We start from the raw sequence: 16,216 nt of genomic DNA on the forward strand, positions 1-16,216 counted from the left end.
AGATCACACCATTGCTCTACAGCCTGAGTGACAGAGGGAGGCTCTGTCTCAAAAAAAAAAAAAAAGGTGTATATATATAAAATATATTTTATATATATATAATCAATATCATATATCGTATATATAAAATCAATATCAATCCCTACAACCCTCAAATTATAAAAGAAATCATAGATGTATATATGGCTAGGTATACAGGTGGAAAGATGAGAGAGAGAGAAAGAGAGAGGAAGAGGATTAGAGACTAAAAACACATCTAAGAAACACACATACTTTTTGTACAGCTTTCTACTGACTAGAAATAATAGTTCAGAGGCACAAAGAAAATAATAACAATGACAGCCCCAACAACGAAAATCCTTGAGTAACAGTTATTATCTAAAGAAATAAAAACAAATTTGTTTTTTATCTCATTGGCTTACACAAGGATAAAATTTTATGAATTTTATACTATCTCTGCATTAATTTTTTAATGCAGAAAACAATTTGGAATGAGATGGAAAATATGTATTAAATAAATTTTTCCCCTGAGCTCAATAGTCTTGAATATATTAATGTAAAAATAAAACAACAAATCTTTGGAAATTACTTCTATAATTCTCTCTAGACATCTGTGTAACCAATACATATCACTAAGCTTTAAGTGTCATGATGTTCTGTTGCCTGGATCTATTCTTTGTAATTTTGAGAAAGTCATACACCCTTTCTGAGTCTCAGTTTATGTATCTATGAAATGGAGATAATTACCATTATTTAACAAGGTAATTATAAAAAGTAAATTTAGAAATGTATGTGAAAAGACCTAGCATATTACCTTATACACAAGCGCTTAAAAAAATTTCACTGTGTCTGAAACTTTTCCACACAGGAAAAGACAGAGATACCAAATTCCACAATACATTTGTCACATCCATGTGTCCTCAGAGGAAAAATAACCGGAATAAGAATCAGAGGCTCTAGATACGGTATTTGCTCTGGCATGATTGCATATGTGATCTCAGTTGCTTCATCTACCTAGAAGATAAGCCCTCCCAGGAAGTCAGTCCACAAGAGTGTGGACTTTGGTCTTGTTCACTCATGTAGGCACTCAAAGCAGATTTGCTAAATAAGTAAGTCTAACAATGAAGGAGGTTGCAGTAAGTCATTGATTAAAGGCAGTGGCTCAGGGTAGACACGGGGTGGGAATGCTATGTGACTTTGAGCACACATAGTTCCTTATCCTCGCTGATTTTCAGTTTCCTAAACAGTAAAATGACACAATAATGGCATTCAGTTTTTGAAATTTATTTGAGGATTCCATGGAATAATACATCAAATGTGTAAGTGTTTCCTGCCACATAAAATTCTTAAAAGAGTGGACTTAAATTTTCATTATTACGACCACAACCTTGGTATTCTAACATTCATGAATTCCCTTACCGCAGTTTCTAAAAACATGTGTTTACATGTCAGCATATTAATCAACTAAATAATGTTTTTCCTTTGCTGTTCATGTTGGGACGACCTTGCTGGTGCTGTAGACATTTGGAGAATTCCCACTCTCAATTTCCTTTTCCTGGATTGTACAAATTCTGCACTGCTGAAATCTAAATTCACTGACTAGACCTACAAAATATAATGCCAAAGCATCACAGTAGTGCAGGTTCAGAATTCATGGAGCCACTCTCACACTCTCCAAATTATGATAGAGCCATGGCTTTCATCAAAAGTTTAATTTCTGTTTGTTTATACAATTTATAAATGACAATAAATATAATAGATACAATTTACAAATGTCTCAGTACTTTGGCTTCCTCCTGTATTAACATGGGAATAGTCTTACTATTTGCGCAATTGTTTGTATTTGCATGTATTTTTAAGTAGCCCTTTGAGGCTTTCAAAAAGTTTTTATAGACTTTATATACTTAAAAGGAAACACAGATATACAAACACATATACACATAAAAATATGCTCACACATACAATCACAAACACAAAAGGGAACATGCCATGCCTAGTAAGATTAATTTGGGAACTAAAAAGTGTCCCTGGCAAGGTTTCTGATTTTGAGATCATATTCCTTTACTCTTTTCCTTCCTCTGCCTTAAAAGTTCAAGTCAAAAAGGCTCAATACTGTTATAAACACCTCACAAAATACTTGGGCTCTCCAACTTACTATTACCACTCTCTTAATTGATCAGCTCATGAAAACCTTTGCTCTGTCATTTTCTTGCTGTTTGTTTGTGCTTGCAATTAGTAACATTCTTAATCCATGGTTTCCTTACAGGATGGTTTGTAGGCCCTTGGCTGATTAGATTAGTTCTACTTTAATTAAAAATAGATAATGTATTTGATAAACCAGGCACACATAAGTTGAAATACATGGGAAGATAAGAAAAGGAGGAAGATGCTTCGATTAAGTTTTCCTTTTTCCAGTTTATCTTACATACAAATATACCCCCAAGATCTTTTGACATACATATACACTTGGATCATCAGGTTATTACATACACCCATGATTATTAAGGCTGAAACTTTCTTATTTTTAGATTAATAATAAAACTAATTTGTCAAATCCTTTAAAAAATTCTTAATCTCTACTTTCGTAGAACTGTGTAGGTACTTTGTATTTTAGTAGTTTACAGGTTAAGAGTATAAAGTGTTCTGAAGCAGGAGATTAATGTTTGATTCCTACTAGAGAGCACAGAACTTGCATACAGAAAATAATAAACACTTTTGTTGTTTAATTAGTGAAGGAATTAATGGCTTTGCCCCACACGAACAGAAACACTAAACTCTAAATTTACTAATGCAGTTGCGCCTCATTATTGCAGGTACTGGTCCAATATGGCTGAATGAAGTGTATTGTTTTGGGAGAGAATCATCTATTGAAGAATGTAAAATTCGACAATGGGGGACAAGAACCTGTTCACATTCTGAAGATGCTGGAGTCACTTGCACTTTATAATGCACCATATTTTCATTCACAACTATGAAATCGCTGCTCAAAAATGATTTTATTACCTTCTTCCTGTAAAATCCATTTAATGAATATTTAAGAGATTAAGAATATTGCCCAAATAATATTTTTAAATTACAGGATTAACATATTGAAAACTTTCATACTTACCATTTATATCTATATTTAAACCATTTTAACTTCTATAGGTCTTTAAATGGAATTTTCTAATATAATGACTTATATGTTGAATTGAACGTATTGAAGTTTATAGCTTCCAGATTACAAAGGCCAAGTGTAATAGAAATGCATAACAATAATTGACTCCAATTCATAATATGTTCATCAGGAGATTACAATTTCTTGCTCTTTTTGTCTCTGTAATCTATTTAGTTGATTTTAATTACTTTCTGAATAATAGAAGGATTCAGAAGATATCTTTTGTGCCTAGACTGCAAAACCTCCAATCCACACATATTATTTTAAAAGAAGGATGTTATCCAACTATTAAGATATCTCAGTGTGCAATAACTTGTGTAGTAGATATCAATGTTAATGATATGTCTTGGCCACGATGGACTAGGGAGCTTATTTTTCTTGTCATGTATTGACAACTGTTTAATTGAATCATGAAGTAAATTGAAAGCAGAACATATGAGAAAACTTACCATCATAATATTTGTCCAGATAATTGGTGGATCAAAAATGCCACTTGTTAACAGGAAGCTTAGTTTGTTATGTGTTTTAAATTGAATAATTAGCTTGTTACAATTCTAGGACATGGTGGTTAAAATGTAAAGCTCATTACTCCATTTTAACAAACAGAATGCAAACATCTTGAGTGCAGAAGAAAGAGAAATTTCAGTTTTTTGGAGTCTTTTATGAAGTCAGTCAACATTTACAACCAGGGGTGGGGGAGGCCTCTTTAGTCCTAAAGGGACAATAACTCGGAGCATGCCCCAAAAAGTAGCTTAGCAACTTTTTGTTGGTAATCAACCCATCCCCAGGGCCACAGTGTAGCGTGTGAAAAGCTACCCTGAAACGCAGTAATTCTACCCTGAAAGTGACTGTCTGCAGAAAGACCAATAGTTGATATTAAAGCCCAAATGAATTCAACCTCAGCCCTGAAAATAACAGAATTCTTCAAGTTTCCTATGACCAATTCACAAAAAAAATGTAATTGTAAACTAGTACTATTATGGAATTACTCTACTGTTCTTTCTTTAATAGTGGCAAATGAAAGCATAAGCTTAAACACTCTTTCATATTCTGAAGTCTCACCACACACAGTAACCAAGTGGTAGATTCACAACCCTCCAACTTAAAAAGGCAAAAACTTACCTTGGAATTGGAATTATTGTAAACAGCCTACTGAAAATGCACTTTTATCATGTAACATTCTTCTACTTAACATTGCTGATTTTCTCTGGCAGCATAATTTTGTGGTTAAGAGAATGAATTCTGAATGTACACTTTCTGTCTCAAACCCTGGCTGTACTTTCAGCTGGTTATTAATTCTTTGTGTTCAATTCCACTATCTAGGTATTTTCTTCAAAAGGTAAATACAATGGTTTTTGAAAGAATGATTTGCATCATCAGCCTGCCTGGGATGTCTGAGATCAGTGCCTATGGGTTGTTAATACTTTATTGCTGTCTGGTATATGTATGCTGATTTACCACTTACGCATACATAGTTATATCTTTAATAAGTAAACTAAAAATCCTTTTTGTATTTGAGAGAATCTACAAAGTTCAGTCCAGTCTAGAAAAGAACCTAATAGCACCAATACAAATTGAGGACTTAATTTACTTTGGAATGTTGAATTGCATTCACTCCATTAAAAAAACAGAAATTTGCGATTTGTTTTTTTTGAAAAAATAGCTCAGCTGACCAGAATGAATGTATTCTACTTGTTGAGCCGTCTAGCATCACATTAAATGCAAAATGTATATTTAAATAAAACAAGAAGAAAAAAGAAAGAGCAAAGGGATGTAGAAAATGAAGAATAACCATTGATATCTAAGGGCTAAACATATTCCACCTAAATTATCTAAATATTTTCAAATCAAAACTTTGCATTTTTTCAAAATATATAGACCATCGTAGTTTGTACTCAAGTAAAGTATTACATTAAAGCATGTGCCTATTACAAACCATATACAGTTGACCCTTGAACCACGTGGGGGTTGGGAGCACTGACCCCCTGCACAGTGAAAAATCCACATATAACTTTTGACTCCCCCCAAAAGTTAGCCACTAAGAGCCCACTGGTGACTAGAATACTTACCAATAACATAAATAGTCAATTAACACATTTTGTATTACTAATGATGTAGTCAATTAACACATTTTATATGCATGATGTACTGTATTATTACAATAAAATAGAGAAAAGAAAATATTAAGAAAATCATGAGGAAGAGAAATGTATTTGCTATTAATCAAGTGGAAGTGAACCATCACAAATGTCTTCATTCTTCATTGTTGTTTTCATATTGAATAGGCTGAGAAGGAGAAAGACGGGATTTGGATTTGCTTTCTCAGGGGTTGTAGAGGTGGAGGACCCATATGTAAGTGGAACAGTGCACATATTTTCTATTAGGGGTAAAATGAAACATTTGTACCCTCAGTAATTTGTTTGATCAGGATGGCAGTGATGTGTATGCCCAAAGCAATCACAGTCAAGACATATAAATTTACCATCACTGGGTTACAGTGATAAGTATTATTTACTCTCCAGAGTTGGAGAAGCTCAAGGCTGGTAAAGCTCAAGATCCCGTGTTAACTAAATGAAATCAAGATTCTGGCAGAGAGGAGGAAAAAGTCAATGTTTATCAGGTAGACAATTAACAATGTTCCCTCAGAAAAGCAAAATTAGGAGACAATTATGTGAGATTTTTTTAATTCATTGAGACAGTATATAGGAATTTTAGGAACATCTGTTTGGCACTAGATGTGACTTTGGCTTTTAATCATACATATAACCATAATATAGCCTGATTTTTTTTCAACTATGCATTTTCTTTGTACTTTTTCTTTATTGAATGTTAGGTAATAGATTTTTAAATGTTTTTTCTTTAACCACACCAATCTTCTGATCACATAACATAGTGAAATATGTATTCCTTTCTGATATTTATCAGCTATTTTCCTTTGCAGAGTAATTTATATTTAAAGCTCTTAGAATTTATATTTTTAAAATGTTAATATCTTAACAAGAACTGATTTTATGTAGATGTTATTATTGAGTACATTTACTTAAACAGAAACAAATAGCAATATTAACAAAATGGTGGAGTTGGCAGGTTCATGAACTCATTCCTTTAGAGAAATATCAAAAAATAAATAGAAACTGTTAGAATCAACTTTGTCAGGACTCTGAAAAAAAGTCGAAATTTTACAGCAACTAAGCAAATGTTGAGTCAAGAAAAAGGCAACTTTGAAACAACAATGAAGTTTGTGATGGTTTTACCTGCCTTCCCCCTACCTCCTCCTGAATGCAGCAATGTTTTTTTGTTTTGAGGCAGTGGTAGGCAGTCTACATTTGTAGCTTGGGCCCTTGGTCCCTAGTTCCAGAGGAAGCAGAGACGACCTTCTTCACAAATGGTTACATATGTCTGTTTTAATCTGTCTAAGACATTCCTTGAAGGACTGATGCAAAGCATTCATCTCTGTTTCACTTAATTTTGAATTCAGGTTGGTAAAGCAGTGACCGTTGTTCAAAAACACTGTAAGCTGAAGTCACAACCCTCAAATGCATGGGTCACAACATTGTAGTTGAAACATGAAACAGACAGCATAAGGCCTGGTAGCAAAAACTGAAGAGAGTTCCTTTGGGAAACTAGGGTGTTTAAAAAAAAATGAATGCAGGGAAATTTAGAAAGCCCCCTGCATGCCCAGGGCAAAACACATACCTTGAAAAGAGCCTGAGGTTTCACCTTAGGCTGATCTCTAGGCTTAGTGCAAATCTGGCTAAATGTTGAAGGCGTGCCCAGGTTCAGAAACAATCTGCAATACTGAGGGAGATGGATTGTTGTTGGTTGTGTTTGTTTGTTGCAGATTTTGCATTTTGTCTTTTATTTTTGTTTTTAGTGCTTGGCATTCAAAAACACTAGCTTAACACAAAGTAAGGAACACAGAGTCCAGTGATCCTCAACAATAAAGAACACAGTCTTGGTAAAAATCATTTAGGATAGTCATAAAACAAAAATAAGCAAAAGAAATTAACAGAATGGTCACTGAGGAAGTACAGATGTTGTACTTGACAAAGACATTAAAACAATCGTCTTAAATATGCTTTAAAAAGTAATGGACAATTAAATGAAATAAGAAAAACAATGTATTAGCCATATTAGAATATCAATAAAGAGGCACAAATTACAAAAAATAGAGCCAAACAGCAACGGCACATGAAAGTACAATTACTAAAATGAAAACGTTATTAGAGGGCTTTAACAGCAGATTTCAACAAGCAAGAGAATCAGTTCATCTGAAAACAGGACAATTTAAATTGAATCTGAGAAGCAGATAGAAAAAAATAATGAAGAAAAGTAAAAAGAGCTTAAAGGACATATGGGACACCATCAAGTGGGCCAAAATATGCACTATGAGAGTCCCAGAGAGAAAGTAGAAGAAAGAATATGTAAATAAATACTAAACAAAACTTCCCAAATTTGATGGTGGGCATAAATCTACAAGTCCAAGAATCTCAAAAAACTCCAACACCAAGAGACCCACATAAAGACAAACTGGTCAAACTGCCGAAAGAAAAAGACAAAGAGAATCTTGAGGGTAGCAAGGGAGAAGCAATTTGTCATATACAATGGACCTTCAAAAAGATTAATGGCTGATTTCTCATCAACAGAAACCATAAGGCCAGAAGACATTTGGATGACATATTTAAAGTACCGAAAGAAAAAGAAGAAGAAACAAACCCCCCAAATCTGTTAGCCAAGAATACCATGTCTGGTGAAACTGTCCTTCAAAAATGAGAGAGAAATTAAGACTTTCCCAGATAAACAAAAGCTGAAGAAGTTTATTGACACTATGTCCTGCCCTCTGAGATATGCTAAAGGGACTCCTTCAGGTTGAAATGGAAGAACACTAGACATTAAATTAAAGTCATATGAAGAAATAAAGATCCTCAGTAATGGTAAGTACCTGAGAAAATATAAAAGCTAGTATTGTTGTATTTTATGTTTATAATGTCATTTTATAATTTCCTGCATGATTTAAAAGATGGAAGTGTTAAAAATAACTATATGTTTATGGTATTATACACATATAAACATGTAATTTGGGACAACAACATGAAGTGTGAGAAATATGGAGTACTTAGAAGCAGAGATTTTAACTGTTATTGAAGTCATGTTGGTATCAATTTAAGATAGATGTTATAAATTTAGGATGTTAATCACCATGGTAGTCACTAACAAAACATCTAAAAATATATTCACAAAAGGGAATAAGAGGAAAATCAAAATGGTTCACTATAAAAAAGTCAACCAAATACAAAAGAAAGTATTAATAGAAGAAATGAGAACCATAAAGGTATGAAGCATATAGAAAAATGTCAAAATTAGTTCTCAGAATTACATTAAAGTCAAATGGATTAGGTTCTCTAAGGCAGCAATTGGCAGAATGAATTTTTTTAAAAAATGATAAATATATGTTGTCTGTGTGAGACTCATTTTAGATTCAAAGACACAAACACATTCAAAGTGAAGTGATGAAAAAAGGTATTTCATGCCAATAGTAACCAGAAGAGAAATGACGTTGTTCTTTTAATATCAGACAAAATATAATTTAAGTCAAAAACTGTTAAAAGATGAAAAGACCATTATATATCAATTAAAGGACATTATATATTGATAAAGGAGAGAAGACACAGTTCATCAAAAAGATATAACAATTATAAACATATATGCACCAAAACTCTGAGCCCCAAAATATATGAAGCAAACATTGAGAGAACAAAGGGAGAAATAAACAGTTCAATAGTAGTTGAAGACTTCAATTCAATACTTTCAATAATGTTTAACACTTCTAGAAAGAAGATCAATAAGGAGATAGAGGACTTGAACCACCCTATACAACAAGTAGACCTAACAAGCATACACACACACACACAGGTAACATTTTACCCAACAGCAGTAAAATGCACATTCTTCTCAAATGCACATGAAATGTTATCTGGCTTGCAACCTATTTGTGATTGAATGGCCACCATAAAAGCTCAATAAATCTTAAAAGACTGAAATTGTACAAGTATCTTTTCTAGGCAAAGTAGAATAAAGCTAGAAATTATAATAATTATTGCATTATTATACAAGGAAAACTGGAAAATGTATAAATTTGTGGAAATTAACACACTCTTTTTTTTTAATTTATCTTTTTTTAATTTATTTATTATTATTATACTTTAAGTTGTAGGGTACATGTGCATAACGTGCAGGTTTGTTACATATGTATACTTGTGCCATGTTGGTGTGCTGCACCCATCAACTCGTCATTTACATCAGGTATAACTCCCAATGCAATCCCTCTCCCCCCCCCCATGATAGGCCCCGGTGTGTGATGTTCCCCTTCCTGAGTCCAAGTGATCTCATTGTTCAGTTCCCACCTGTGAGTGAGAACATGCGGTGTTTGGTTTTCTGTTCTTGTGATAGTTTGCTAAGAATGATGGTTTCCAGCTGCATCCATGTCCCTACAAAGGACACAAACTCATCCTTTTTGATGGCTGCATAGTATTCCATGGTGTATATGTGCCACATTTTCTTAATCCAATCTGTCACTGATGGACATTTGGGTTGATTCCAAGTCTTTGCTATTGTGAATAGTGCTGCAATAAACATACGTGTGCATGTGTCTTTATAGCAGCATAATTTATAATCCTTTGGGTATATACCCAGTAATGGGATGGCTGGGTCATATGGTACATCTAGTTCTAGATCCTTGAGGAATCGCCATACTGTTTTCCATAATGGTTGAACTAGTTTACAATCCCACCAACAGTGTAAAAGTGTTCCTATTTCTCCACATCCTCTCCAGCACCTGTTGTTTCCTGACTTTTTAATGATCGCCATTCTAACTGGTGTGAGATGGTATCTCATTGTGGTTTTGATTTGCATTTCTCTGATGGCCAGTGATGATGAGCATTTTTTCATGTGTCTGTTGGCTGTATGAATGTCTTCTTTTGAGAAATGTCTGTTCATATCCTTTGCCCACTTTTTGATGGGGTTGTTTGTTTTTTTCTTGTAAATTTGTTTGAGTTCTTTGTAGGTTCTGGATATTAGCCCTTTGTCAGATAAGTAGATTGCAAACATTTTCTCCCATTCTGTAGGTTGCCTGTTCACTCTGATGGTAGTTTCTTTTGCTGTGCAGAAGCTCTTTAGTTTAATGAGATCCCATTTGTCAATTTTGGCTTTTGCTGCCGTTGCTTTTGGTGTTTTAGACATGAAGTCTTTGCCCATGCCTATGTCCTGAATGGTACTACCTAGGTTTTCCTCTAGGATTCTTATGGTATTAGGTCTAACATTTAAGTCTCTAATCCATCTTGAATTAATTTTCGTATAAGGAGTAAGGAAAGGATCCAGTTTCAGCTTTCTACTTATGGCTAGCCAATTTTCCCAGCACCATTTATTAAATAGGGAATCCTTTCCCCAGTTCTTGTTTCTCTCAGGTTTGTCAAAGATCAGATGGCTGTAGATGTGTGGTATTATTTCTGAGGACTCTGTTCTGTTCCATTGGTCTATATCTCTGTTTTGGTACCAGTACCATGCTGTTTTGGTTACTGTAGCCTTGTAGTATAGTTTGAAGTCAGGTAGCGTGATGCCTCCAGCTTTGTTCTTTTGACCTAGGATTGTCTTGGAGATGCGGGCTCTTTTTTGGTTCCATATGAACTTTAAAGCAGTTTTTTCCAATTCTGTGAAGAAACTCATTGGTAGCTTGATGGGGATGGCATTGAATCTATAAATTACCTTGGGCAGTATGGCCATTTTCACGATATTGATTCTTCCTATCCATGAGCATGGTATGTTCTTCCATTTGTTTGTGTCCTCTTTTATTTCACTGAGCAGTGGTTTGTAGTTCTCCTTGAAGAGGTCCTTTCCATCCCTTGTAAGTTGGATTCCTAGGTATTTGATTCTCTTTGAAGCAATTGTGAATGGAAGTTCATTCCTGATTTGGCTCTCTGTTTGTCTGTTACTGGTGTATAAGAATGCTTGTGATTTTTGCACATTAATTTTGTATCCTGAGACTTTGCTGAAGTTGCTTATCAGCTTAAGGAGATTTTGGGCTGAGACAGTGGGGTTTTCTAAATATACAATCATGTCATCTGCAAACAGGGACAATTTGACTTCTTCTTTTCCTAACTGAATACCCTTGATTTCTTTCTCTTGCCTAATTGCCCTAGCCAGAACTTCCAACACTATGTTGAATAGGAGTGGTGAGAGAGGGCATCCCTGTCTTGTGCCAGTTTTCAAAGGGAATTTTTCCAGTTTTTGCCCATTCAGTATGATATTGGCTGTGAGTTTGTCATAAATAGCTCTTATTATTTTGAGGTACGTTCCATCAATACCGAATTTATTGAGCGTTTTTAGCATGAAGGGCTGTTGAATTTTGTCAAAAGCCTTTTCTGCATCTATTGAGATAATCATGTGGTTCTTGTCTTTGGTTCTGTTTATATGCTGGATTATGTTTATTGATTTGCGAATGTTGAACCAGCCTTGCATCCCAGGGATGAAGCCCACTTGATCATGGTGGATAAGCTTTTTGATGTGTTGCTGAATCCGGTTTGCCAGTATTTTATTGAGGATTTTTGCATCGATGTTCATCAGGGATATTGGTCTAAAATTCTCTTTTTTTGTTGTGTCTCTGCCAGGCTTTGGTATCAGGATGATGTTGGCCTCATCAAATGAGTTAGGGAGGATTCCCTCTTTTTCTATTGATTGGAATAGTTTCAGAAGGAATGGTACCAACTCCTCCTTGTACCTCTGGTAGAATTCAGCTGTGAATCCATCTGGTCCTGGACTTTTTTTGGTTGGTAGGCTATTAATTATTGCCTCAATTTCAGAACCTGCTATTGGTCTATTCAGGGATTCAACTTCTTCCTGGTTTAGTCTTGGAAGAGTGTAAGTGTCCAGGAAATTATCCATTTCTTCTAGATTTTCCAGTTTATTTGCGTAGAGGTGTTTATAGTATTCTCTGATGGTAGTTTGTATTTCTGTGGGGTCGGTGGTGATATCCCCTTTATCATTTTTAATTGCGTCGATTTGATTCTTCTCTCTTTTCTTCTTTATTAGTCTTGCTAGTGGTCTGTCAATTTTGTTGATCTTTTCAAAAAACCAGCTCCTGGATTCAATGATTTTTTGGAGAGTTTTTTGTGTCTCTATCTCCTTCAGTTCTGCTCTGATCTTAGTTATTTCTTGCCTTCTGCTAGCTTTCGAATGTGTTTGCTCTTGCTTCTCTAGTTCTTTTAATTGTGATGTTAGAGTGTCAATTTTAGATCTTTCCTGCTTTCTCTTGTGGGCATTTAGTGCTATAAATTTCCCTCTACACACTGCTTTAAATGTGTCCCAGAGATTCTGGTATATTGTATCTTTGTTCTCATTGGTTTCAAAGAACATCTTTATTTCTGCCTTCATTTCGTTATGTACCCAGTAGTCATTCAGGAGCAGGTTGTTCAGTTTCCATGTAGTTGAGCGGTTTTGATTGAGTTTCTTAGTCCTGAGTTCTAGTTTGATTGCACTGTGGTTTGAGAGACAGTTTGTTATAATTTCTGTTCTTGTACATTTGCTGAGGAGTGCTTTACTTCCAATTACGTGGTCAATTTTGGAGTAAGTACGATGTGGTGCTGAGAAGAATGTATATTCTGTTGATTTGGGGTGGAGAGTTCTATAGATGTCTATTAGGTCTGCTTGCTGCAGAGATGAGTTCAATTCCTGGATATCCTTGTTAACTTTCTGTCTCGTTGATCTGTCTAATGTTGACAGTGGAGTGTTGAAGTCTCCCATTATTATTGTATGGGAGTCTAAGTCTCTTTGTAAGTCTCTAAGGACTTGCTTGATGAATCTGGGTGCTCCTGTATTGGGTGCATATATATTTAGGATAGTTAGCTCTTCCTGTTGAATTGATCCCTTTACCATTATGTAATGGCCTTCTTTGTCTCTTTTGATCTTTGATGGTTTAAAGTCTGTTTTATCAGAGACTAGTATTGCAACCCCCGCTTTTTTTTGTTCTCCATTTGCTTGGTAAATCTTCCTCCATCCCTTTATTTTGAGCCTATGTATGTCTCTGCGTGTGAGATGGGTCTCCTGAATACAGCAGACTGATGGGTCTTGACTCTTTATCCAGTTTGCCAGTCTGTGTCTTTTAATTGGAGCATTTAGTCCATTTACATTTAAGGTTAAGATTGTTATGTGTGAACTTGATCCTGCCATTATGATATTAACTGGTTATTTTGCTCGTTAGTTGATGCAGTTTCTTCCTAGCCTCGATCGTCTTTACATTTTGGCATGTTTTTGCAATGGCTGGTACCGGTTGTTCCTTTCCATGTTGAGTGCTTCCTTCAGGGTCTCTTGTAAGGCAGGCCTGGTGGTGACAAAATCTCTAAGCATTTGCTTATCTGTAAAGGATTTTATTTCTCCTTCACTTATGAAACTTAGTTTGGCTGGATATGAAATTCTGGGTTTAAAATTCTTTTCTTTAAGAATGTTGAATATTGGCCCCCACTCTCTTCTGGCTTGGAGAGTTTCTGCCGAGAGATCTGCTGTTAGTCTGATGGGCTTCCCTTTGTGGGTAACCCGACCTTTCTCTCTGGCTGCCCTTAAGATTTTTTCCTTCATTTCAACTTTGGTGAATCTGGCAATTATGTGTCTTGGAGTTGCTCTTCTCGAGGAGTATCTTTGTGGCGTTCTCTGTATTTCCTGGATTTGAATGTTGGCCTGCCCTACTAGGTTGGGGAAGTTCTCCTGGATGATATCCTGAAGAGTGTTTTCCAACTTGGTTCCATTTTCCCCCTCACTTTCAGGCACCCCAATCAGACGTAGATTTGGTCTTTTTACATAATCCCATACTTCTTGCAGGCTTTGTTCATTTCTTTTTCTTCTTTTTTCTTTTGGTTTCTCTTCTCGCTTCATTTCATTCATTTGATCCTCAATCGCTGATACTCTTTCTTCCAGTTTATCGAGTCGGTTACTGAAGCTTGTGCATTTGTCACGTATTTCTCGTGTCATGGTTTTCATCTCTTTCATTTCGTTTAGGACCTTCTCTGCATTAATTACTCTAGCCATCAATTCTTCCACTTTTTTTTCAAGATTTTTAGTTTCTTTACGCTGGGTACGTAATTCCTCCTTTAGCTCTGAGAAATTTGATGGACTGAAGCCTTCTTCTCTCATCTCGTCAAAGTCATTCTCCGTCCAGCTTTGATCCGTTGCTGACGATGAGCTGCGCTCCTTTGCCGGGGGAGATGCACTCTTATTTTTTGAATTTCCAGCTTTTCTGCCCTGCTTTTTCCCCATCTTTGTGGTTTTATCTGCCTCTGGTCTTTGATGATGGTGATGTACTGATGGGGTTTTGGTGTAGGTGTCCTTCCTGTTTGATAGTTTTCCTTCTAACAGTCAGGACCCTCAGCTGTAGGTCTGTTGGAGATTGCTTGAGGTCCACTCCAGACCCTGTTTGCCTGGGTATCAGCAGCAGAGGCCGCAGAAGATAGAATATTTCTGAACAGCGAGTGTACCTGTCTGATTCTTGCTTTGGAAGCTTCCTCTCAGGGGTGTACTCCACCCTGTGAGGTGTGGGGTGTCAGACTGCCCCTAGTGGCGGATGTCTCCCAGTTAGGCTACTCAGGGGTCAGGGATCCACTTGAGCAGGGAGTCTGTCCCTTCTCAGATCTCAACCTCCGTGTTGGGAGATCCACTGCTCTCTTCAAAGCTGTCAGACAGAGTCGTTTGCGTCTGCAGAGGCTTCTGCTGTGTTTGTTATTGTTTACTGTGCCCTGTCCCCAGAGGTGGAGTCTACAGAGACAGGCAGGTTTCCTTGAGCTGCTGTGAGCTCCACCCAGTTCGAGCTTCCCAGCGGCTTTGTTTACCTACTTAAGCCTCAGCAATGGCAGGCGCCCGTCCCCCAGCCTCGTTGCTGCCTTGCCGGTAGATCACAGACTGCTGTGCTAGCAATGAGGGAGGCTCCGTGGGTGTGGGACCCTCCCGGCCAGGAGTGGGATATGATCTCTTGGTGTGCCTGTTTGTTTAAGGCGCAGTATTGGGGTGGGAGTTACCCGATTTTCCAGGTGTTGTGTGTCTCATTTCCCCTGGCTAGGAAAAGGGATTCCCTTCCCCCTTGCGCTTCCCAGGTGAGGCAATGCCTCGCCCTGCTTCAGCTCTCGCTGGTCGGGCTGCAGCAGCTGACCAGCACCGATCGTCCGGCACTCCCCAGTGAGATGAACCCAGTACCTCAGTTGAAAATGCAGAAATCACCAGTCTTCTGTGTTGCTCGCGCTGGGAGTTGGAGACTGGAGCTGTTCCTATTCGGCCACTTCAAATTAACACACTGTTAACCAATGGATCAAAAAATAACTCACATGGGAAATTAAAAATACTTGGAGGAGGTGAATGAAAATTAAAACATAATACACCAACACTTAGGGAATGCAGTATAAGCTGTACTCAAAGGAAAATTTATAGCTGTAAATATGTACATTAAAAAGAAGATGATCTTTTGGTGTTATGATATACATGTTGATTTTCACCCAAGTCTTCTGGCTTATAACTTCCCTAGGCCTTGTTACAGTCTTTTGTTATAATGTTGGGTGTGTTAGGCCACAGGGGGAGGCTCCTGACCTTTTCCTACGTTCTTTTCAGCTGCCCCAAGGCAGGACTCTAGTCTTCCCTCACCTATCTGATTGTGAGTCTTAAGGTCTTCCAACAGAAAGAGTCCTGATCTATAATTTGGGGGAAGGAATGCTGACATCATGAAGCTTTAATAAAAACCCAAAAGGGCTGAATTTGAAGAGCTTCCACATAGCTGAACATGCAGAGGTTCCTGAAGGGTGGCATGCCCAGGGAGAGCATGGATGCTCTGCACCCCTTCCCCCATACTTAATCCTATGCATCTTTTTATCTGTATCCTTCGCAGTATTATTTATACTAAACTGGTAAATATAAGTGTTTCCCTGAGTTCTGTGAGCTACTCCAGAAAATTAAATGAACCCAATTTTAAGAAGGAGATGTGGGAACCCCAACGTGAAGCCATTTGTTCAGAAACTTGCAACTAGTGTTTGA

The 16,216-nt window shown here is 36.7% G+C and overlaps 1 protein-coding gene across 16 annotated transcripts in view; it reads left to right on the forward strand.

The window, feature by feature from the left end:
* Positions 1-16,216, forward strand: part of LOC105463752 (macrophage scavenger receptor 1) — a 764,939-nt gene that overhangs the window by 677,417 nt on the left and 71,306 nt on the right. For 12 of the 16 annotated variants that reach the window (XM_071068600.1, XM_071068603.1, XM_071068598.1 and 9 more), the window contains one exon: positions 2,814-7,795. In XM_071068600.1, the coding sequence (XP_070924701.1) occupies positions 2,814-2,947 (134 nt within the window). In that variant the 3' untranslated portion in view covers positions 2,948-7,795. The other 4 variants (XR_011607204.1, XR_011607203.1, XR_011607205.1 and 1 more) reach the window with 1 other exon arrangement.

Source organism: Macaca nemestrina, chromosome 8 (assembly GCF_043159975.1).
Source record: "Macaca nemestrina isolate mMacNem1 chromosome 8, mMacNem.hap1, whole genome shotgun sequence".
Lineage (NCBI taxonomy): Eukaryota > Metazoa > Chordata > Mammalia > Primates > Cercopithecidae > Macaca > Macaca nemestrina.